Consider the following 23,786-nt stretch of genomic DNA (forward strand, 5'->3'; position numbering starts at 1 on the left):
TCTTTCATCAATGTTTAAGTATTTCGAGTTAAGTCATTTTAAAATAAGTTAGCTAACTTTGCGATACTGACAAAGAAATGTAGCTAACGTTAGTGTTAACGGTCACTTTCATTTTTTAAAACTTAAACATGTTTTTCTAGTTTTCTGTCCACATTTTAAGATGAACAAATATCTGTTACTGGACTGGACAGTGAACTCATCATTGTAGTAAAGATGAAACTGCAGGTATTTTGTCATATTAGTATTCAACAACTGTCTTTGACAGAACCTCTTTAACATCTCACACAATAAATAAAAGTTCAGTGTTCCTCAGCAGAGTTAGAAAACTGCATGTTCACATATTATAAGTGCAGCAGAATATTCTAGTATACATTACAGTCCCAGTAGCTAGTTTGTGAAAAATGTGCATGTCATGACGTCATCTTTTTTTTTTTTTTTTTTACAATAAATGTACGACCACATAACGTAACCTCTCAAACAAAAAAGAGTCACATAAGTATTGCTCTAAATATTTACAAAATTAAAATATATTTCAGATTTTTTTACAAAAAAAAGTGCCTCTCATGACGTCATCTCGCAGCCGTTCGTTTCTCCCCAGAGAGGGGCGTGGCTTGCCTCATGTCTTACCTTTAAACTCAAGTCACAGAGCAAAGCAGACAATTTTCTGACTATCTTTGCAAAATCCATAAAGTCCTTCATCAGCAGCACTTAGAGCTGTTTTGAAGACTCCACAACTCTTCTGAACATCTGTTGCAAAATAAAAAGATTTTAATCAGTTTACCAAGTTGTGATTGTATTTCCAAATCCAGGTTGCTGGAAACGGCACGTCCTTGCTCTTTTTTGTAAAACACAAGCAAAACGTTTACACATTTTGTATGATATTGGAATTGTATATTGGAAGAAACATCAATATAAACAAATGTAACTCATACGATAATATAATACATTTTAAATTTGTGCTTAACATTGTAATAATTGAGCAATAAGATGTGTCATTTCTGGCTACCATCTGTGTTTGGATTATGAAAAAGAGTTGTACAGTTGCAACTCAGGAAAATGGCTGAGATTATTTTTTATTGTGCAACAGACAGAATAATTTTTCATCCAGATATTCAGAAGAATTTTATTTGTATAAGTCTGTAAAAGAAAACAAAAAAGAAAAAAAGTTTTATACTAAATAGATTTATTAACACCATCATCATTCAGCCTGGAATTAGATATCAGAGACTATAGTTGGCAAAAAGCAATGGAAGGATTCTCAAAGATGTCTCAAATATTTTTATATCGCAGCTCAATTGAGACCCTTGTTGGTATAACCCAGAGTACTTTGCCAGATGGAAGGAGATTGAGGAGGCTACAACAGGGGAGTTTCCAATTAAAGCTGTCAACGTTTTGAGATGGTGTGCATATGACCCAGGTTTTGTACCAAAAAGATGAGATGTAAGGTTTGGGGGGGGGGGGGGGGTTCTCAAGGCATAACAGTATACTGTACCTTTCTTCATCAGGGGTCTATGAGGAGTTTTCAGAATCTGAAGATACAGCATGGTTTGAACGATTTATACAGACTTCCTCAAGTCCGGCATTATACTGAGCAATTAATGAGGGAAACAAGGCATAAATGAGCATGGCTCACATACCCCCGCTCACTGCTTGACCACTAGTAAAGTAGGGCCAAAGGTTTTGCCTTTTTGGAACTAATGGAATTAGTCTATTGAGCACAATGTAGCTATTTATTAGCTCACCTTCCTCAGGATAAAGTCAGTAGAAGACAAATACAGCCTGTCTTGTTGATGCTCTCCAGGTTTTAACCACTTCATTACTTGCTTGTATTTCAATACCTGGACTCTGTGTCCACGCTGCCCCGGTTGATGGTGTCTGATATTTCATTAATTGTATATGATTTGGGAACTTTCCATCCAAGTTTGTTTATTCCAAGTATGTGATGAATCCAACACGGTGCCAAGATGATTCAAGATCTCCCCAAGCATACATAAATACATACATACATACATGCATAGAAATACTCATAGAGCGCTGGATTGTAGTATAAGCTGGTCTCTGATGAGAAAGTCTTTTCGGTTTTTGGACACCCTGGACATTTAACCACCCAAAGGCACAACTAGACCACACTGGCAACCATCATACCAAATTTGAAGTTCCTAAGTTAAATAGTTTTCGAGTTCTACTCCGGAAACTAGAGTGTGACACGCGGACGGAAGGACGGACACGCGGAGCGCAATATACCCCTGACTATGTTGTCGCAGGGGTATAATTATATAATATTCAACTAAAAGTCTTCATAGAGAAATATGTTTTGAATACAAACATAAGGAAACCAAAGTATACCAGAGGAGGAATGGGATCATTTATGTGAGCTGCAATGGAAAACTTAATGTTCAGTTTTATGGAGAGATTTTTTTGTTGGAATAACCTCAGTCCCAAACCCAACACTCAGTTCACTCGTCATCATGTGATCCACTCCCCTCAGCTCATTGACCGTTTCAGCCTCCAGTTTCACAGCTCAGTCAAGTCTTGGTGGATGTTCTCTCAAAACACAAACTGAGGACACAGCACTTGGCTTCTGCGAGGCCAACATTTGTCATTTGCAGAGATAAATAAAAACAACAATGTGAATGTGTCTTGGCCTCTGACAGTGGGCTCAGTCCTCAGCTTCACTCTACATTGTCTGATGGAGTCCTGCCACAAACTCCTGATAGCATGGCTCTGAAATGAAAAGATCAAAAGAAGACTTCCTTAAAAAAAGAGAGGTTAAGTTGTCAACTGATTTTATAATTGATTTCAACAGTGGACATTTTGTAGGTAGCCACAAACCTGTGTCTGGATCAATGAACGAGTGTCTAATGAGGAAGTCCAAGACCACCATGGCACAGTTGGGTTTGAAGTCATCAGTGGCCACCAGTTCCTTCACCTGAAACCAAGACGGAGCGATCACAAAATACCCCCGGCGTATTTTTGTGGCATCTAAATCTCGGTGCTTTCAATATCACGCCTCAGAATATTTTTTATTTCACAGGATTACTATTCAGAATATGTCAGCACTACTAACCTTATCTATGGGCAGGAGGTAGAACTCTTGTACCTCTCCATCCCCTACTCTGGGCTTGAACTCCGGAGGAAGTTCCAAATCAAAGACAAACTGACTTTCCGGATACACCCCGTCTTCATCCTCGTAGGTGTAGCTAGAAAATACATTGAAGTAGTTAGTTATGGAATGCAAAGAGGTTTTTCTTTTGTAATATTCAAGCCTTTGTTTCATAATGACAAGCTTCCTGCAGAACAGAAGGACACTGCCCATGATGGTGGTCCTTCAGAGGACTTGAAGGGAAGACAGCAGTCTAAACAAAACTGTGGTGCATTCAAACTGACCATTGTGTAGTTTTCATGTAAACAAACAGTAAAGTTATGTTTTACATTTAGCGTTTCTCACCAAAATGCATTGTATGTATGCTTGAGGTCTGTTGAATGAACTTCCTTCCTTATAAAACATTTCCAAAGTAGATTTTTTTGGACATTTTGAAACCTGCATTGTTTACACCTGTTTTCCCTGCTAGAAGTCATCTCCTTCATTGCTTTGTTGAATACTCGATTCTGATTGGTTAATCACAGAGTTCTGCTATTTCTTTATAGCAGACCGTTGCCATGTATAGCAGACCGTTGCTATGGGCGCAGTTCTGATGTCGGACTCTGGCGGACCGTTTTTGTGTCAAATTATTGATTTCTTCAGTAAGTAGCCGTGTAATAAGCGGGATAATGTACAGCTAGTGGGTCATTGTTGTAAAAGAATCCCCTTCAGGGACGATGAGAGATTATTATTTCACAACATTGGCAGGCTCGCTGTACATTATCCCTTAATGAGACCACTAGCAGGCATGCGTATCGCGTCCCTTGCCTGTGCATGCACGTGCGCCCTCGTGCATGAGAATAAAAAGAGTGAGGACCTGTTTGGCTCCATAATGCTACTTGTAGTCAAGACTACAAAGGGTACATTCGAGTGCGACACACGCCGGCCAAGCAGCGAAGCGGCACGTCATGTGGTGCGTTTGAATTGACGTCACTAGAACACACCAAAAGCACTGTACGGACAGAAGAAGAAGTAGTCGAGGTACAGAAGTACAGAATGTGATAAAAAAAAAACACCTATGATGAAGGTGGGTGTTTTGACACAAATCATATACCGTTGGTGTGTGTTGTCACATGCTGGACCAACCTTTTGGTATGGAGTGCCATTAAAAGAACAGACCTCATATAACAGGGAATAAACTCTTATTTGCTTGACAAAAGTTCCAATTTGCACTGAGGTAGATTTAGTTTTGAGTATATTTTGAGAGTATTACCACCTTTAGTACATTACTAAGGATAAGTCTGGTGTTCTATTTTTTGTGTTTGTGTGTAGACCCACACCAACAACGTGTTGTTGGGGACTATTTTCAGCGGCGGATGAATGCATGTGTGTGTTAATGGTAATAGAGGAACATGTCACCCAGTGCAACAGCGTGGCTCACTGATGTGTTTTAGTAGTTTTTGTACAACAATGGAGCTCTATGGCACAGAGGAAGAAGATGTATCAGACTTTGATACACAATTAACATGTTAGGGTCAGTTAATCAGATCTGTTGACAATAAATCACCAGATTTATCCTTTAACTCCTAGACACTTTTTTTTTTTTATATGAGTGGTGATATCATGCTCACCTTACTGTGGATACAGGATGAGCCTTCTCAGCAATGGCTGCTGGGATACATGCTTCCTCCTGACATTCTTTGACCAGAGTGTGTTTGATGCCAACACCAGCAGCCAGACCACCTGCTGCCTTCAAAGATACAACACATCAGCCCTCTTGATTCATCTGAATTGGAAGAACTTTGAATTTGAAACATTTGAAACTATTCCTTTAATTCACATCTCTTATCACCGTTGGCTGTATCTCCTACGGCAGTATATCCAGACAGTGTCAGATACAGTTTGTACTCACCACATTGTCCAGTAGTCCGGGGTATGTCTGCTTAGTAGGGGAGCGTCGTGCCAGCCACATGCTCATCTCACCACTTTCACTGACAGTGTAGCCATTGATATGGACTCCGTTCCGCTTCACCCCAAAAAGACCTGTGGTGTAGCATCACAGTAAGCACTGATATTGATAAAACATTATGTGGAGCTGCCACTGTGTGTGCCAAAACTTACTTGTAGCTGCTCTTTCCATCGACATCAAAGGGGGGTCGGAGAATTTTGACATCACATTGTACTTCTGAAAAATAGGAATGCTTCAGAGTTACTGTAATACGTACGGTGTTATTGAGAACATCTAGGGTCGTTTTAGGTATTAGGTATGTGATTTTTGCTATTCTGATTTTTACAGTCCAAGGTCCAGTCCAGTGTGTGAGATGAAACTGCCATCACTGTCATTAAGTCAACAGTTAAGGAAAAGCATTTGCATTCATTCTCTTGGGAGCAACAACAAATCTCATGGAAATTCAGCCATTAATTACCAAAATCATATGTACAGATTTAACAATCTGATGTGAGGGTGGTGTTAAAAAAAAGCTCATAGAGAGTTGGAAATGGACTGGGTTCATCCTCTGAGGGGCATGAATGTGCTCAGATCAATTTATGGCAATCTCCCCATCAGATTTTGAGTACTTCCTGTATCACTTCTACATGTTAACCTCTATGAGAGAATGTTAATACGTGGTTTGATTAAAAAAAAACACATTGTTGACCCATCAGGGCTCCAGACTGACTTTTTTTTTTACATTGGTTGCACTGGTGCGCCTTTTCATTTAGGTGCAACAACACATAATTTGGGAGCACCCAAAATCTTTCTTTCTTATTTGATAACTTTAGTTACGGGGTGTTATGAACGCACTACTTCTTAAAAACTCAAAAGGGAACTTCCATGTCATTTATGTTCCCAAGACATCCTGATCAACTCGTGGTTGATTTGGCAGATGCGCTCACCTCAGTGGAGCCGTAAACAGCAACAGGCAGAACATACTGTCTAAGTCCAAATGAGATGAGCAAAGCATCATTAACCCTTGACCTGGGGCTTCAAAATAAAAAGTAAAGATCTTCACATTTTTGCTGACTTGGGCTTCCTTATGATGTAATTTCATTTTCATTTTTTTAGCCATGTGATGATAAACTAATGGGAAAAGTGTCCAGATTTGAGATATGAGCATGAAATGCGAGGTTGGACTGCCAACTGGCCAAACTGCTCTGGGGGCCCAAGCCCCGGATCACTGAATGAGTTTGTTCACTGAATGTTTTTAGTAATTTGATTAATTGCACATTTTTAGGGAATTTTCACCACTTTAAAGCAGCAGTGGGTAGAACTGGAGCAAATCCGATTAAAAAAAGTTATTTTATAAAAAGGTCACTATATCCTGACAGTAGTGCAGGTAATCTGAAAAATATCATGTGCCTCTGTGTCCTCCGGTGTCCTAACGGCATCTGCAAGATTTCACAGACTGGATGAAAACAAGCAGTAAGAGCTGATCTGCTGTCCAGCTGCCGTCTATGAGAGCCGGCTGTCAATCACTCGCGAACTCCAACCAAACGGTCAAACTAGGCAGCGCTGATCAAATATGAATCAATATCCTGTTACTGTAATGCCTATTTCTTGGGTCAAATGTTTTCAGAATCATCTCGCAGTGTACTGTTTAGCTGTAAAATGAGAAAGTTTGTGACCCGGCAGCAATGTTGAGATCAGGTTGAAGAAATACCAAGACACGCCCACCAGCCGTAGCACAGCCAATAGGAACGCTCTCTCTCTCTGAAATTACCTGTGTTTGGTCAAGTCTCCATCAGGAGCTAGATTTTTTTAATGCCTGTAAACAGAGCCATGAGGAGGTGCAGAAGTCTAGTTTTCTCTCAGAACACTTGAATTACAATATGCTGAAAGGTTGTTATGGATTTTTTGCCCAATGATGCCAAAAATATACTGACTACTGCAGCTTTAAATATGTGTGTGTGTGTGTGTGTGTGCTGGTCCTGAGAGTCTCACCTCATCTCTCCATCCTTTAAGGCAGTCTAGAGAGCCCTCTTGTCTCATAGTTTGCAGGACAGCGTCCACAGCCTCAGACCTCGTCCGGTGTGAGTCCAGGCTGGGACGCAGGGACACTGCGCCACCGTGCGGAGGACTGAACACATCTGGATACCGGGTCAACAGCGGAGCTATACGAGGAGGAATCCAACCTACCTGTGCTCCGTTTATCTCAAACCTGAGGCACGTAGCACGACAGGAGCCTGTGTGGGAACAAGTTGTTACTTTAAAGAAACAGCCTGTCACACCGTTGACTGCATGTTGTATTGTAACTCGTGTGTTTACCTACCTGGTAAATAAAAGTTATTCATTCGGCGGAGGAGCTGGAGTATTTTCTCTGACCAGGCAGAGTGAGCCATTTTCCCCCTTACGTCAATAAAACCAGCTCTCAGGCCCCACTAGAGTAAATGTATGGTCCAACTAAGTGGACTAGAGTGGACTATGGACGCCATGTCTTCCTCTCAGCTAGTGATGTGTCGGTCGCGAACGAGCCGGTTCAAAGAGCCGGCTCTTTTAAGTGAACGATAAGAGCCGGCTCCCGTCCGAGAGCCGTTTTTTTCTTTTTTCTTTTTTCTTTTTTCTTTAATTAATTCAAGGCAGAATGATAGGACGATCCTCTCTGTAGTGATGTTATGTGTTGTGCCAAGGCTTCGGAGCGTGCGTCGAGTAATCCAGGAAGTTTTCCGCGATGCGCGTATCAAGGCTTGAATCGTTTTAGACCAATGACGTCGTTGATGACGTCCGAAGCCTCGCTGCCTGGCCATACCGCTGACTGGTTCATGAAGTGGTTCAGATCTTCACTGGTTAAACCAACGCCACTTTCCAGAAGTGACACAGAACACTAATATTACCCCTCCTGCCATTATTATATTATATTACACTACACTACAATACAATTATTGACCAAAGGATTGGTTTACACACATAAGATGCATTACTCATAAAACAATTACAGTTTATTATACATGCAAGTTATATACTCATAATATACTTACTAGAAAATAGACATTATATTATGTATTATATAGATATAAATGGATTACATGGTGATTTATATATTTTCTATTGTTTATAGTCATTCCCTACAGCCTTTACTGGCTCTAAATACAGTATGTCACAGATCACATGGTTAAGATCATATCTGCATGTTTTACACTCTTTGACCACCAGGTGGTTTTGTGTGCACATGAAGCCTCGAGAAATGAACCCTTTTCCGAACCAATTTGCTGGAAAGCTTCAATGCTTCATGAAACTTCAGCTCGCCATCACTACCTCTCCGCGCCACGGGCGCACTGACTTTGACTGAATGTTGTGTTAATGAGTCCGTGCGACTATTCAGGTGATGACAGACAAGGATCATACCATCAAGCAGGGAGGGGCAGGGGTGCACGGCGTGCTGACGGTCTACAGGTACAGAGCAGGAGGGAGAGGAGGAGAGAAAGAGAGAGAGGAGTGTGGTGCGCGAATAGCAGACAAGATGAGTGACAGTGGGAAACGAAGCAGCATGTAAAGTTATGGTATTCTGGAAATTATAAGGTTTAGTATAATTATATTGAATAATTTAAGCGATATATGTGCAGACATACTAATCATAGGTCAAAATAGCACTAAATTTGGCGGAATCATAAAAGGCAGAAGTGGTACAATGAAGAACCGTTTGGGAGCCGGATCTTCTTGGTGAGCTGAGCTCAAATGATCTGGCTCACTAAAAAGAGCCGGAATTCCCATCACTAGAACCGAGAGCAGCCTGTAGGAGTTAACTACCTCCAGCAGGGAGCAGTGACGTAACACTACTGCTGCTAGCTACCGTTACACGGCAGAGAAGAAGAAGAGGAACGTCAACGCTCTGCTTGAATTAAACACAAAGAAGAAGAAGGACTGACAGAGATGCTAGGCTAGTCTCCTCGGGATTAAATGTTATTGCACCAGTAGTCCTGCAAGTCTGTTAAGAAGCGGGCGGCTGTAATGTGTTTGTAAATATGAAGGAGACACCTGCCGGCTCAATGGAGATATTAACTGCTCTCTCCTGTTAGCTAGCTTTGCAGCAATAGGTCCAGATAGAGCTAACGTTAGCAGCTAGCAGCTAACAGTCTCACTGCTTCACTTCTTCACCACAAGACCACAAGAGGAAACATTAACACCACTGCTCTCTATATTCAGACCTAAAGGTAAGATCTATTCAATATCTATAATGCCTCATGTTCTGTTCAGTCCTAGCTAAAGAAGAGGGCACAATAAATAACATTAAAAACAAGTTTAATTTCCTTTTTTTGATATAACGTTATGTGTGTGTATGTAACACCCTGATGCACCTATATAGAGTAGTTTAAAACCATGTAGTAGTAGTAGTAGTAGTATTATTAGTAGTAGTATTAGTAGTAGAAGTATTATTATTATTATTATTATTAGTAATAGTAGTGGTATTATTATTATTATTATTATTATTAGTAGTAGTAGTAGTAATGGTATTATTATTATTATTAATATTAATAATAGTAGTAGTAGTAGTAGTAGAAGTATTATTATTATTATTATTATTATTAGTAGTAGTGGTATTATTAATATTAATAATAATAGTAGTAGTAGTAGTATTAGTATTATTAATATTATTCTTATTATTCTTATTCTTATTCTTATTATTAGTAGTATTACTAGTAGTATTAGTATTATTGTTACTAGTAGTATTAGTAGTATTATTATTATTAGTAGTAGTATTAGTATTACTAGTAGTATTAGTATTATTACTATTATTATTATTAGTAGTAGTGGTATTATTATTATTATTATTATCATTAATAGTATTATTATTATTATTATTTGTAGTAGTAGAAGTATTATTATTAGTATTATTAATATTAATAATAGTAGTAGTATTAGTATTATTCTTATTATTAGTAGTATTAGTATCAGTATTATTGTTACTAGTAGTATTAGTATTATTATTATTAGTAGTAGTATTAGTATTATTATTATTATTATTATTATTATTATTATTATTAGTAGTAGTGGTATTACTATTATTATTATCATTAATAGTAGTAGTATTAATAGTAGTAGTATTAGTAGTAATAGTAGTAATATTAGTAGTAGTATTTTATTCAGTCATCACACATAATACAATAAGTATAAACAATACAAACAGTATTAACAAAGTCAACAGTCTCTTAAGTGTTAAGTAGTGACTGAACAGGAAGAAGCAAAATGCTTATATTATATATGCTTATAACCTATATTCCTATCTAATTAAGCTACCCTCTAGAAATAGAAAAATCATTCACACTTGTAACCCTCAAAGATTATTGAATTAATTTTATTTATTTAATTTAATTTAATTTAATTATTTAATTTTATTATTATTTCAATTAAACATTCTTAAATTCATATTAGCATTGTTCCATAATTCAACCCCAACAATAGATAAAATAAATCTCCTTTTTATATCTGTTTTAGCTTTTTGTACAGTAAACTTACAAAAACCTCTCAGATCATATTTGCTCTCCCGTAGTGAAAAAAACCTTTTGTATACCGTCTGGGTGTGACTTTGATTTGGCTCTGAACATTATTTGCATTATTTTATAATACACCAAATCATTAAATATATGGATTTAGGGATACAGGTCTGTAGTTGTCCATGTGATGCTTATCTCCATTTTAAAATATTGGAATTACCTTAGCTAATTTCATATTATTAGGAAACACACCTCTTTGAAAAGACTGATCACATATATGGGTCAAAGGTCTTACAATAGAATCAATGACTTCTTTAACAGTTGCCATGTCAATGGAATTTATCTCAGTTGATCTTTTGCTTTTGAATTTTCTTACAATTTTGTCATAACCAAAAGTTATTATTACCACTCCTTACAGTACATTGCTCACATTCAGTATTTCAAATTTGTTGCACATTCTTGCCCACTGCTGTCCCGAGTGTATTTAATTTGCCTCTTAATTTGACAAGCCAGTTTTGGATATAGTGTTACTAGAGAAACCCTTTTCTTGTAATTACTCAACCTTTTCCATTATTCTATAATAATGGCATTACTAACAATGGCTTTTCCTCTTTGCTGTCATACTCTTTGTTGTAAAGCTCCATCGGTCCTCCATGGCTTCATCAGAGGTCAGCATGCAGGAAATAAGTGAGGTTGTGATCGTCACCATACCAGAGACAGTGTGCGAGGACCTCCCCTCTGTGGTGGAAGAGGATAAAGCAGTGCTGGTGACCGCAGAGCTCACCTCTCAGCCAGGGTAACGTATCTGTCACCGGCAAAGACGCACAGAACAGAATGTGAGTGTTTGAGGAGTTTGTCCTGTTGTTCAGTTTGCTGAATTGAAACTGAAATACCATGTTTTTTCTTCATATGTGTTCCCAGGGGGAACATCCTCACAGTAACACCAGTGGAAACAGAAGCTGATGCCAGCAGAACAGATTCACTGTCAAGGGAAGAGGCAGTCATTGGTAATGTAACCTGCAGGACTTTATTACACTTTGTGACATGTGGCAGAAGTATGTCATCTCAGTAGCAGTTGATCAACAGTTCAGTAGATTGTATCACATCAGGCTTGACTTAAACATTGCTTTTCTAACTTTGTAAAACAAAATGTAACAAATAAATACATAGAGATACATAGATCTACATTTTTATTATTTTAATTGTTATTATTTATTATTAAAATAATGAATCCTACACCAGCAACTTGGTAAAACAATCTTAAAAATTAACAGGAATTACAATTCAAGTGTAAAGCTTTTTTAATGCAGCCGCAAATTGGTCAAAACTTAAACAGGAATCCAGATTCCAGTATGTAATGTGTATATTGTATATAGACATAGAATTGAATTAAATAGATCGGCTCCATAGTCACAACTATTTGAGTCAGTATCGGCCCGATATCCGATCCGGTATCAGTATCGGTGCATCCCTAGTTGTAAATACTTTAAATCTTCAGTTCGTATGATCAGATGAAAGAATTGACTCGATGGCTGTATGAGGGTGTTTTTGTCTCTGTCCCTGCAGTGAAGTTAACTGAGGAGGTGGATGTGGAAGCTGATGTCTTCTACCCGATCACCTGTGGAGATGCCAAAGCCACGCTGGTCTGGAAGAAGTTTGTCTGCCCTGGGATCAATGTGAAATGTGTACAGGTACACACTGTCATCTTGAAACAACGGAGTCTGTGTAAAATCTCATTTCGGAGCACATTTAAGGAAATGTAGATGAAGTGGATCATTAACAGCTCATGACAGCTTTTCTTGCCTCTCTGATCAGTTCAATGAGCAGCTCATCAGCCCGAAGGAGTTTGTGTGTTTAGCAGGGAAATCCACTCTGAAGGACTGGAAGAGAGCCATCCGCCTCAACGGCACCATGCTCAGGTTTGGACTCATCAAATACACTAACAGGGAATTTTACTTGGTTTGATATTATTGGATACAAACCCCACAGCCTCCTTTTCATGCAACATTTACTCAACAAAACCTCAATTTATTGAATTACATGTTTCATGGAGAAACTTGGAGAAAATCAGGTTACAATGCTAGTGTCCAGGACTTCTCAATTGACTTTTGGACCCTTTTGGAATAATATGGTGATTAGTAACATTTAAACACGTTCTCCAGACTAGATCATTTTGCAGTAATATTGCAGGAATTTGACAAAATCTAAGCTTTCACAAATAATGCAGAGATGGGTTGAATTTGTGTTCATTATTGTGATTTTGAAAATATGGGTGTTGCATTGATAAATCCTCTCTGTGAAAGTGACCAGTCAGAATGAGTACATTTATTACTGGCTGCATCGAAGAACTCCAGTATTGCTGAGAATAGTCAAATTGCTTCAGCCAAAATGATTTTCTGGAAGGAAACCATACTGCATCCATTTTAATATATTTTATTAGTGCCAAGACTACAAGTCCATAAGCCCCACTTGTGGCTCTTTGCTGTAATCTAAACAAAATCATTGTCAAACATGTTCAGTGTTCAGACAGCTCTGCTATTCTCTACTATTTCTGATTGATCCGCACCACTAGTAAAACAATACATGTGAAGTTAATTCAACATTGACCCTAAAACACAAAGCTACAGTATGGTCAACATGCTAAAATGCTTTAAGCATTTTGACATGCTTCGAGTTAGCATGTTAACATAGAACATGGTCATAATGGCAATGATAAAATGCAGAAAATATGTCCGCATTGGACCAAGTTGGATGGTGTTGAAGGAGACTCATCAGGGAGGCTGATGGTTTGGGATTTCAGGGCAGAGACAAACAAAAATTGTTCGAAGATGTATAGATATCTAACGATCTATATTTCCATAAACAAATTTGATTCCATTCCTTTCATTTTTCCTTCCTTTCTGTGGTTGATGTGCCTCCAGATGGCACTGTTCCATCAGACATTGTTGTTGGTAAACACAGAGTAGTGTATCCTGATGTTGTGTATCATGTCTATTAAAGGTACAGGATTTGGCAGCATCTAGTGGTGCGGCTGCACATTGTGACCAACTGAGTACCCCACCGCTCATTACTCACATTCACAAGACTACGCTAAAGTGAGCTGCTAAAGTGCAAAACCGTGGTAACGCCGTTGGCCTCCCACAGAGGCCGTCCTTACCATAATAACACTACTTTAGTAGCAGCGGAAGTCAGACGGCGGCCGGCGGTACCACGGTTTTGCACTCTGCGGCTCACGTTACCGCAGTTTCACAAGCGTGTCGGAGAACTACGGTGACCATCAGGTAGCTTCAAAACGCAAAAGGCTCTCTGTAGCGCCACTGTTTGTGGTTTGTCCGTTACGAGCTACTGTAGAAACATGGTGGAGCAACATGGCGGACTCTGAAGAGGACCCGCTCCCTATGTAGATATGAAGGGCTCATTCTAAGCTAACGAAAACACAACAATTCTTAGTTTCAGGTACACTAATAAAAAACATAGTTATGAATATTATATTACATTTCTGCTAATAGATCCCACAAAATGTTACACACTTTCTTTAAAAGCATTTTATCATATTTTATTTCATTTCACAGGAAGATCATGGACTCGGGTGAACTGGACTTCTACCAACATACAAAGGTCTGCTCCAACACGTGCCGCAGCACTAAGATAGACCTGGTGGGAACCAAAGTGTCCATCAGCAGTGATCAGTCCACTGAACTGGTTCCTGCCACCCCCTCATCAGCTGATTGTAAGTTCCACAGCCTCAACTGTCGTACTATAGTTCAGGGCTCATTCTGATCCCAGTGCTGGATCAGAATGAGGATCTTCATCCTTCAATCAAAGCATGACTGTGTATCATGCTTTGCCTCAAGACATTTTTCTCCTGTAATAATGATGACACACCACGTGATCACAGCTGATTTCCAAACTGACCTGAAATCTGTAGCAATACAACGAGACCCCTACCAGACCTAACTAGACTGAACATAATTTGGGCCCGACCTGACTCGGGCCTTGGGGACTAGGGAACAAGTGGACCCATGAAGAACTCTAGCTTATAGACACAAGGCCCTGCTTCTCAAAAACAAAACATTTTCAAAGGGGTCCCTTGACCTCTGACCTCCAGATATGTGAATGAAAATGGGTTCTGTGGGTACCCACGAGTCTCCCCTTTACAGACATGCCCACTTTATGATAATCACATGCAGTTTGGGGCAAGTCATAGTCAAGTCAGCACACTGACACACTGACAGCTGTTGTTGCCTGTTGGGCTGCAGTTTGCCATATTATGATTTGAGCATAGTTGTATGCTAAATGCAGTACCTGTGAGGGTTTCTGGATAATATTTGTCATTGTTTTGTGTTGTTAAATGATTTCCAATAATAAATATATACATACATTTGCATAAAGCAGCATATCTGCCCACTCCCATGTTTATAAGAGTAATAAATACTTGACAAATCTCCCTTTAATTATATTTTGAACCGATTGTGATTAATTTGCAATTAATCACAATTAACTATGGACAGTCCTAATAAAAACAGAACTTCACCGAGGATTAACTAATCAATCTTCAAACTGTGATCAAAGAACCAAATTAGCCTGACAACATCTGGATGAGTCAAGCAACATTTGAGGAGCACGACCAGGGACTTCAATAGTGGCTACAGAGGGAATGTGATGAGGAAAGGAAATGTCGTTAGGGTGCAAAAGCTTTTGGACCATATTCAAAATCTGCACTGTTACCCAGAATGAATACAGCAATGTATTTAGTCTAGGTCTAGCGATGTGGTTTAGTGATTGTTGTTTACTGGTTGTGTTGTAGTGAATGGAGCAGCATCCTCGTTTCCAGAGGTGACAGAGGAAACTTCCGAGTGGGTCACAGCCATCGGAGGTGATCAGCAACCTGCATGCACATTCACCAACATGTAGAATCAACTGTTTTAGTGGTCTGTTGTGTTCTTTATGTTATATATATATATATATATATGTGTGTGTATGTGTATTCAGAGGACTCTGTGGCATTCTGGCGTTCGGTGAAGGAAGCTGGACTGCTGGAGGAGGTGGTGGAGGACTTCCAGAAGGAGCTGCAGGAGGTGCTGAAGGGGTTGCAGGAGAGAGTGTGTGACCCACCACTTCAGGTCAAAGGTTAGAACCACACACACACACACACACACACACACACACACGCACACACACACACACACACACACACACACACACACACACGGGGGCAGGGGTTGGTCAGGTACCTACTACAACAACAACAACAACAAAAAGAAAAACGGAAAGGTCCAAAACATCAAACTCAAGTCAGCCCTGTACTTGATTTTGTCTGGAAAAAGACAAAGAACTGCAAACGCAGTTCGTTTTCACACAAAAAACACATTTTGAATATTAGTCAGCTTAGTGTGGACATCACTTTTAAAAAAAGATTTTAAATCGATGCAGCAGAGGAGATATCATCTTTTTTATTCCACATATTCTTGTCAATACCTGGCACCTACTATACCCACAATGCAACTCGACCACTGACAGTTCAGAGATTGCGGTATGTTATGCTAGTAGAGAAAATGGGGAATATCAACTTCTTCCCTCCAAGAGGCGATTTAGAGTCCCTACATTTAATCGCATCAGGCTGAAAAACGCTTCTGTCCATCAGTCCATCTTGTTGCTAAATAATAATGAATGTGCTGCTAAGGAGATGTAAATCCAGAGGACAGATGGTCATTTTTTAATGGGTTATGTATGGTTAATTGTGATGTGTTTTGGTTTTTGGTTCTGTTTGTTTATGGTAACAGTACTTTTTCTCAAATTGAGCTGCCTATGGATGCAAAATGAATTTCAGTGCAAACTGACAATAAAGTTGTATCGTATCGTATTGTAGTAGTAGCTAATATAGCCTGGAGCCACTAGCCTGTAGCAGAGATGAGGAGCAGCATTAGAGGTCTGGTAAACTCACGTTTTTCTAGTCTCCAGCCCCAACTGATGCTGACTCAAGTGACATCACTTGAGGACCTTTATCAGACTTCCCACAGCTCCTTCTGGAGACACTGAAGGCTTTCTACTACTTGTATTGCAGTAGTACTCCCCAACACTTTGAAACACGTTGCTGTGTAAAATCTGTGGAATTCCTCTTTAATGTTTAACATGGCTGTGTCCTATTGAACGTGATTTTTCTTTTCTTTTTCAGATGCTGTTTTGCTCAACAATATAGTGCAGAACTTTGGAATGTTGGACCTGGTGAAGAAGGTTCTGGCCAGTCATAAGAGCCAGATGGACCGTTACAGAGAGCAGTACACGCGCAGCCTCGCCGGTCAGTACGAGAATCCTCAACAGTCTTCACTCAGGATAGAATCATGTCTTCTGAGGCTTTAAACATCTGTGTAGCTCTAGAGAAAAGATTACCCTACATTCTGTATTAAGGGCTTAAAGCTTCAGTAGTCGGAATATTTTTGGCATCATTGGGCAAAGATTCCATAATGACCTTTCAACATATCTGCACCTCATGGCTCTGTTTTCAGGCTTAAAAAAAATCTCGTGACGGGAGACTTTGGCCGATCACAGGTCAGTTTAGAGAGAGAGAGCGTTCCTATTGGCTGTGCTCCAGCTGGTGGGTGGTGCTTGGTATTTCCTCAGCAGATCTTAACATGGCTGCTGGGTCACAAACTTTCTCATTTTACAGCTAAACCGTGCACTATAAGATGATTCCTAAAACATCTGAGGAGAGAAATAGGCATTACAGTAACAGAATATTGATTCTTCTTTGATCGGCGCTGCCTAGTTTGACCTTTTGGTCGGAGTTTGCGAGCGATTGACAGCCAGCTCTAGCTCTCATAGATGGTAGCTGGACGGCAGACTCCAGATCAGCTCTGATTGGTTGTTTTCCTCCGGTCTGTGAAATCTTGCAGATGCCCGGAGGACACCGGAAAACACAAAGGCACATGATTTTTTTTCAGATTACCTGTCTCATGCACTACTGTCAGGATATATAGTGACCGTTTTATAACTTTTTTTAAATCATATTTGCTCCATTTCTACCCACTGCAGCTTTAATAAAAATCTTGGCATGTGTTTGTCCATATTGATGATGTGTTGTCTCTGACTGCAGCTCTGGAGCAGCAGTGTGACGAGCACAGGAAGCGAGCCAAGGAGCTGAAGAGCAAATCCCAGCACCTCAACAACGTCCTGATGACCCTCACCCCAGTCCCCACACCCCCCGCGCCCAAGCGTCCCCGGCTGACCCGCGCCGTCTCCGGCCCGGCCTCGGTCAACGCCGCTCCCACCCAGATCACTCTGCCTCTCAACCAGCTGACCGGCCTGCCGCTGGGCAAGGTGCTGACCGTGGCAGGAGCCCAGGCCGGCAACAACCTGAGCGGATACACCTTCCTGACCTCCTCGCTGTCAGGGTCGGAGCTGGCAGCCGACGCCTCTAACCTGACCGTGCTGTCCACGGCGGCAGGTCAGGAGGGCGCGGCCGGCGGCTCCACCTTCGTTAAGGTGCTCGGCCCTCAGTTCCAGCTGGTGACGCTGCCGGCCGCACTGCAGAGCTTGGCCAACGCACAAGGCGCCATCCAACAACAGGTTGGCAGCATCAGTGTGGTGGATGCCACGGCAACCGCCGCAGACGATTCACAAGAGGAAAGCCAGGCCGACGGCGATGATGAAAGTCAGCCAGAGCAGGTTAAAGAGGACGACGGGGAGCAGCCGGCCGAGCAGCAGTGAGACAGAGGACAGCTGTTCTCTCCCCCGTCTCCCAGCCCGTAAATTGCCTTCTTTTCATTATTTTTGGACGCAGGATTGAATGTGTGACGGCTGAGGGCTCGTCCACATTGTGACTTTTACAGATCGCTTCATGCATTGCCTTCATTTGTCATTTAACACAACACACGTGAGCCTTCCCCGTAGATGTCCTTCAATTTTCAAGATACCCTAAATTTATATTAGAGTGGCCTCTGGTGTGTGTGGAGTGTGTATGTCAGTAGTGATTTTACTGTAAATATGTATTTGTAGCTAATATATTTGATACAGCTGTTTGTGTAGGGATTTATTCCAAATAGGCTGGAAAAAAAAGTATTCACAGTATTGGTCGGTTTGGTAATAAATGCTCAGTTTTCAAGAACAAATCGTGTATCATTACATATTGTAAATATTAATGTGTTCATTAGTGACTCACTTAGGAGAAAATGTGTTCATCAAATGGAGTCGGCTCAGCTGTGACAATTATTACTAGATTCTAAATTCGAGGTGATAAAGTAAAGGACCAATGTTCTGCCACTTATACATACATACATTAATACAGTATTTTCTATTGAGAAAAAATGATATTCACTGTCAAGCATATATTGAAATGAACATTTCCCGTTTAGAAAGTATGAAAAACGTAGAAAGAAAGTCCGCACATCTGGCAGATGTGTCAATAAATTGCACTTAAAGAGAGCTACAGTGTGCCGACCTTCTTCTACTGGTCTAGCACCGGCCTGCTTCTGCCGTGTAGAAAGTATATCAGATAGATTCTATATAAGTTATCAAGTTTGCATACTGAATGGATGTATCCCGTTCTCGGCTTCCGGTGTGTGGCATGTCAGTTGGTGTTTCATTTGATTAAAACCAAAAAATTAATAACGAAAGGTATTAAAGACGAGGTAATCATGCAGGAGACACGTTGAGGCCTTTTATCATTTCAGTTTATAGTCTGCTTTTGTACTAAAGCACCTTCCAATTAGCAGGTATAGGTTAGTGAAATGAGCACACAGTGAGAGCCCTGAGGGTTTGGTTAGTCAGTCTGACAGCTGTATTTGAGCACTTAATGGTTTTGACCAATAGGAGCAAACGTGACACGTCTGGTCTGTCATTTGGCCACAAGGTGGCGCAACAATCTCACTGTTCAATGATCTCCTGTTCCCTTCAGACTTCAGACTTGATCTGCTCGCCTTATTTCTCTCCAGTTAACTCACTCTGATGCTTCAGATTTGAGCTTCTGTTATATCTTCATCTCATGAAAACCACCTCTTAGATTCTGTGTGCAATAATCTGATTGTTTTTGAATCACAGGGGAAATAAGGAATGTGTTAACTAATTGTCTCTTAATCTCAGTAAAACGATTTAGATGGACGGACACCAACTAAAGAGACATTTTGACTTTGCAGGATATATACTTGTGAAAAATTGTCCCACAGTAATGGCAAAAAAAGAAAGAATAAAAAGTATGCATTCCTACAAGGAAAATGTGAATAATCAAGCCATACCATATTCCTTTAAATCTGTATTTGCTTATAGACCATCTGCTGTAATTTACCAGCAGATAGCTCAAACTATATAGGCTGTTTTTTTTTACCACATTTCTGCTGCTGTGGCAGTGAAAGTCATTCAATCCAGTTTTTTTTAATTTACCTTCAAACACATCAGAAAAAAATATTTGTCAAATATTTGTCTCAAATAGTTATCACAAGTATTCGTTTATTAAAATGAAGGATAAATTTGGCACAAAAGTAACGCACCATCATTATTTTACTAAAATTTCACCTATTACAAGCCTCCTCTTTTTTTGTATTCATTTATTAATTAATTAATTTGACAGGGACAATACATGTAGGCATTGTTACACTTAATTAAAGTGTATTATAGGACTTCTAGTCGTTGCTAATTTGCAGACCCTGGCCCTGGTTTCATAGGATACATTTAAAATATGAGTCAAATTTAAGATGTATTTAAGTTTAAGAATTATTTAAAGTGTCACTCAGTGTATAAGCTATATGCCGAATTTAAGATTAATATCTTGTTATTTTTATTAAAGATATTATTTATAAGACGTCATTAAATACCCGAAGAAAATATAAAAATTGCCAAAATTGTGAATGGAGTTTGGCACGACGCACTGAGGCTGAAATCAGTCCTTTTAAAAAACTCGTTAAAGGCAAAACAAGAAAGTGGTTTTATTCATGGTTTTATTAAACAAGCATCATTTTTATTGAATGACAGACGATGATGCCAATAACACACAGAGATGAGAGTCGTTACACAGAAAGGTAACCGAGTATAGCTATAGAAGCAGTTATAGGCAGGCATATGATAATAAACTTTCTGGGATAAATGGTTGTTATTTCGAGTGAACCTGCACAAGTTCTTTAGTAGGTTTTCTTTTTCCCCTCCTGCAGAGTTCATCTTATAGGCTCAAGTCATCGTAGGAGTAATACGGCTCCTCGACTGAGCGCACGGAGATCTTGAAGTGTCGACGCAGAAATCCTCCGTACCTCTTGTCCCACTTCAGGTTGTTCAACTTCGGTCGGATCCTCCTCATGAAGCCTCCGTAGCGCTTCTGCAGCTCCTCGGGCTCTCCTTCCTGCTCCGCGGAACTACTCCTCTTCGATTTGGGGCCGAATTTGCGTAAAAAGCCTCCGTACCGTTTGGCATAACTGTGGAGCATCTGGTCCTCCGCAGCATCAGCATCATCTGCATCATCTGCGTCTGTCTCTCTCTCCTCCAGCCTCTTCAACAAGTCCTCGTACTTCTTGGGCAGCGCTCCTTGGGCCTTCAGGATGTAGTTGTTGTCGCGCCACGGAGAGGTGAAGAGCTTCTTCTTGTTCTTGTCGATCCTCTTGATGAAGCCGCCGTAGCGTTTGACCAGGTCTGCCTGCTGGCTCTCCCCCTCTTCCTCAGCAGCAGCAGCTTCATCCTGGCTGAAGTCCGCCAGACCCGGAGCCTGATGCTCGCAGCTCTCCAGCTGACCGTCACACTCTGCACTGCACGACTGCTGGACACAGATAACAATGTGAAACCAGTGAGTGAGGGGCATGGCACTATAGCATGGCACTATAGAAGTCAGCTTTACACACTTTTTTTTTTGCTTAATATGAGGTTTTGGCAAATTAGACCACTAGCCTTTCTGAACCCCAATATTCCTCCTTACATTTCCCCTTAAAGGGCCCATATTGTGCTCATTTTCAGCTTCATACTTGTATTTTGTGTTTCTACTAGAACATGTTTACATACTGTAATGTTCAAAAACCACATTAGTTTTCCTCATACTGTCGGCCTGAATATGCCTGTATTTACCCTCTGTCTGAAACGCTCTGTTTTAGCGCATTTCGACGGAATTGCGATGGAATTGCAACAGGATTGCATTGCTAGGCAACAGCTTGGGTCGCTGTGTACTTCCCGTCAGTTAATGTCATTCACATACACTGCAACCAGGAAATAAACTGGGACACATTTAGAATGTTTATCTTTAAAACTGCGTAAAGAGTCTAAATATTGTATATTTGTGACATCACAAATGGGCAGAAATCCTGACAGCTTGTTTCAAATGCAGAGTTTCTGAACGCGGGCTGTGTGTATTTCCCTGTGGATTGATGATTGCGTTTCGATACTTTCACAGTATTTATATAGGACTTAAACCTACTTTATAATAAAAAAACATGAAAATCTCACTTTTTTATAATATGGGACCTTTAAGTAACTTTAAAGCCCTTTAAGTGCTAACATCACTTCCATCTTGTCCAAAGCGTTATTGGTAGTTATCAGTGAACGATTCAAACCTAAGATGTCACGGATTTAAGCAACCTAGATGTAGACTAGCGCGCCTCATTTATATATACATTTACGCACTGTTCATCCTGACACATTTGGCATCCTTAACTTCAGGATTTAGGAAATTAAAATATCCTAACATAAAGTAAATGAGTTGGAGATAAAAATGAATGTTTGAAGTTTGGAATTTCCATGATTTTGGGATTATTATGATCACCAAGTAAATCAGAAATCACCCTTAAGTGCTAACATCACTTCCATCTTATCCAAAGCGTTATTGGTACTCATCAGTGAACGATTCAAACCTAAGATGTCATGGATTTACGCAACCTATGTAGACTATCGCGCCTCATGTAGGCTATACATTTACGCACTGTTCATCCTGACACATTTGGCATCCTTAACTTTAGGATTTAGGAAATTAAAATACCCTAAAATAAAGAAAAATGAAGTTCTATTGGAGATAAAATTAATGCTTTTGGATGTTTGGTATTTCCATGATTTTGGGATTATTATGATCACCAAGTAAATCAGAAATCACCCCAATTCCAATTCAGGCTTTCTGCTGCCTATAATTTTAACATGAAACTGAAAAAAAAAAAAAAAAGTATAGAAGCCCAATAATTATTCTCCAGGCAGCAGCAGTGGTTCTTCTCTCTTGGAATGAGCTCCGTGTTGAGATGTCTCTCTCTAGTCTCACCAGGCTGCTGAAGGCTGAGTCGTGGCTGAGGATCTGCTGCACGCATCTCTGACACTGTAGAGAGCAATCAGCGCGGATGGAGGGCGGCAAGCTCAGCATCAGCACCAGGACCAGGACATACCACTCCATTCTTCACCAGATCCCTAAAACACACACACACACACAGAGAAAGAACACAGAGTCTGGATAAGACTATAACTCAGAGTTGGACCAGCTTGGTTGACTCTAGAAATTCAAGTAAATAACTAATCAGCTGTACTAATGAAAATGACTTCTTCCTTGAAAACAAATCTTAATTCAGTCAATTTAGATAATAACTCATTAAAACGCCCTGTGCTATTGGTCATGGAGACCTGTGCGCAATGCGTAATGGTGCGCCAAAGTCTTTCTTCCACCACTTTTCTTATTTAACACCAAACAGAAAAAAAATAAAAACGTGGTCTTAACTTACACTTAGAAAGACAATCAAGTATTAAAAGTGTTGAGTCGGTACCTCAGGAGTTGGATAGATACTTCCAGCCGTGTTAAGACTCGCAGAGGCGCATCTACCATCAAACGTCCAACGCCCTCCAACACTTTGTGTTTTTCTCCTGCGCTGCTCGTCGCCTTTTCTTTTTATCGCCGGAGACTTGGCTGTGTCACCGCAGCGCATCAGAGCAGCTTCTATTAAGGGACCAATGGGAGGGAAATGTAGAAATGTACTGCGTAAATAATCCCACCGCCTCCAAGCTTCAGGAGTTTTTAACAACGCCCACACAGAGAAGGTATAGGAGCAGCAGCAGCACAGTTCTTCCCATCAGCGCATTATCATCATCATCATCATCATCATCATTCCCATCTCTCAGGGGCCTCGATCCAACCCTGGGCTGCAAATCACACTGACACCAATGAACAAAGTGTTTTCTCTTTTTTTTTTACAGTGCGACTGAAAAGAAAGAATAGCCTATAACCTATAAGAGAGGATGAGAAATCACTTTGAATCACACTGATCCAGATATGAACATGATGCATTATACTTCTACCTATATAGGCTTGGGTCATTTTAACTATATAGCTCACTGGTTT

At 40.2% G+C, this 23,786-nt stretch overlaps 3 protein-coding genes across 7 annotated transcripts in view; 1 reads left to right on the forward strand and 2 right to left on the reverse strand.

Moving 5' to 3' along the window:
* The window catches only part of tpk2 (thiamin pyrophosphokinase 2), a 35,278-nt gene extending 27,725 nt beyond the window's left edge, over positions 1 to 7,553 (reverse strand). The window contains exons 1-8 of one of the 2 annotated variants that reach the window (XM_037772441.1): positions 7,351 to 7,553; positions 7,023 to 7,264; positions 5,204 to 5,267; positions 4,995 to 5,125; positions 4,714 to 4,832; positions 3,068 to 3,200; positions 2,833 to 2,929; positions 1,907 to 2,724 (exon numbers count right to left, since the gene is read on the reverse strand). In XM_037772441.1, coding sequence (XP_037628369.1) covers positions 2,678 to 2,724; positions 2,833 to 2,929; positions 3,068 to 3,200; positions 4,714 to 4,832; positions 4,995 to 5,125; positions 5,204 to 5,267; positions 7,023 to 7,264; positions 7,351 to 7,420 — 903 coding nt within the window. In that variant the 5' untranslated portion in view covers positions 7,421 to 7,553 and the 3' untranslated portion in view covers positions 1,907 to 2,677. Of the gene's footprint in view, positions 1 to 1,906; positions 2,725 to 2,832; positions 2,930 to 3,067; positions 3,201 to 4,713; positions 4,833 to 4,994; positions 5,126 to 5,203; positions 5,268 to 7,022; positions 7,265 to 7,350 lie in introns of those variants that run through there. The other variant, XM_037772440.1, reaches the window with a different exon arrangement.
* Positions 7,554 to 8,865: 1,312 nt separating this feature from the next.
* On the forward strand, positions 8,866 to 18,618 carry gmeb2 (glucocorticoid modulatory element binding protein 2). 2 transcript variants are annotated; one of them, XM_037772438.1, is made up of 10 exons: positions 8,866 to 9,229; positions 11,149 to 11,306; positions 11,432 to 11,517; positions 12,077 to 12,201; positions 12,326 to 12,429; positions 14,083 to 14,240; positions 15,318 to 15,386; positions 15,503 to 15,640; positions 16,686 to 16,808; positions 17,604 to 18,618. In XM_037772438.1, exons 2-10 carry the CDS (start codon positions 11,164 to 11,166, stop codon positions 18,215 to 18,217), a joined length of 1,560 nt encoding a protein of 519 aa, XP_037628366.1. In that variant the 5' UTR covers positions 8,866 to 9,229; positions 11,149 to 11,163; the 3' UTR covers positions 18,218 to 18,618. The 2 variants fall into 2 exon arrangements, with proteins under 2 accessions (XP_037628366.1, XP_037628367.1); XM_037772439.1 differs by lacking the exon at positions 8,866 to 9,229 and having other exon boundaries at positions 11,205 to 11,346.
* Positions 18,619 to 20,422: 1,804 nt separating this feature from the next.
* Positions 20,423 to 23,459, reverse strand: pdyn (prodynorphin). Of its 3 annotated transcripts, none has more exons than XM_037772444.1 (3): positions 23,215 to 23,459; positions 22,722 to 22,864; positions 20,423 to 21,242 (listed from the first exon to the last, which is right to left on the reverse strand). In XM_037772444.1, exons 2-3 carry the CDS (start codon positions 22,848 to 22,850, stop codon positions 20,658 to 20,660), a joined length of 714 nt encoding a protein of 237 aa, XP_037628372.1. In that variant the 5' UTR covers positions 22,851 to 22,864; positions 23,215 to 23,459; the 3' UTR covers positions 20,423 to 20,657. The 3 variants fall into 3 exon arrangements, with proteins under 3 accessions (XP_037628372.1, XP_037628371.1, XP_037628370.1); XM_037772443.1 differs by having other exon boundaries at positions 20,423 to 21,245; positions 23,173 to 23,458; XM_037772442.1 differs by having other exon boundaries at positions 20,423 to 21,245; positions 23,215 to 23,453.
* Between the last annotated feature and the right edge of the window lie 327 nt (positions 23,460 to 23,786).

The sequence above is a fragment of the Sebastes umbrosus genome, chromosome 6, assembly GCF_015220745.1.
Source record: "Sebastes umbrosus isolate fSebUmb1 chromosome 6, fSebUmb1.pri, whole genome shotgun sequence".
In the NCBI taxonomy this organism is placed as follows: Eukaryota; Metazoa; Chordata; class Actinopteri; order Perciformes; family Sebastidae; genus Sebastes; species Sebastes umbrosus.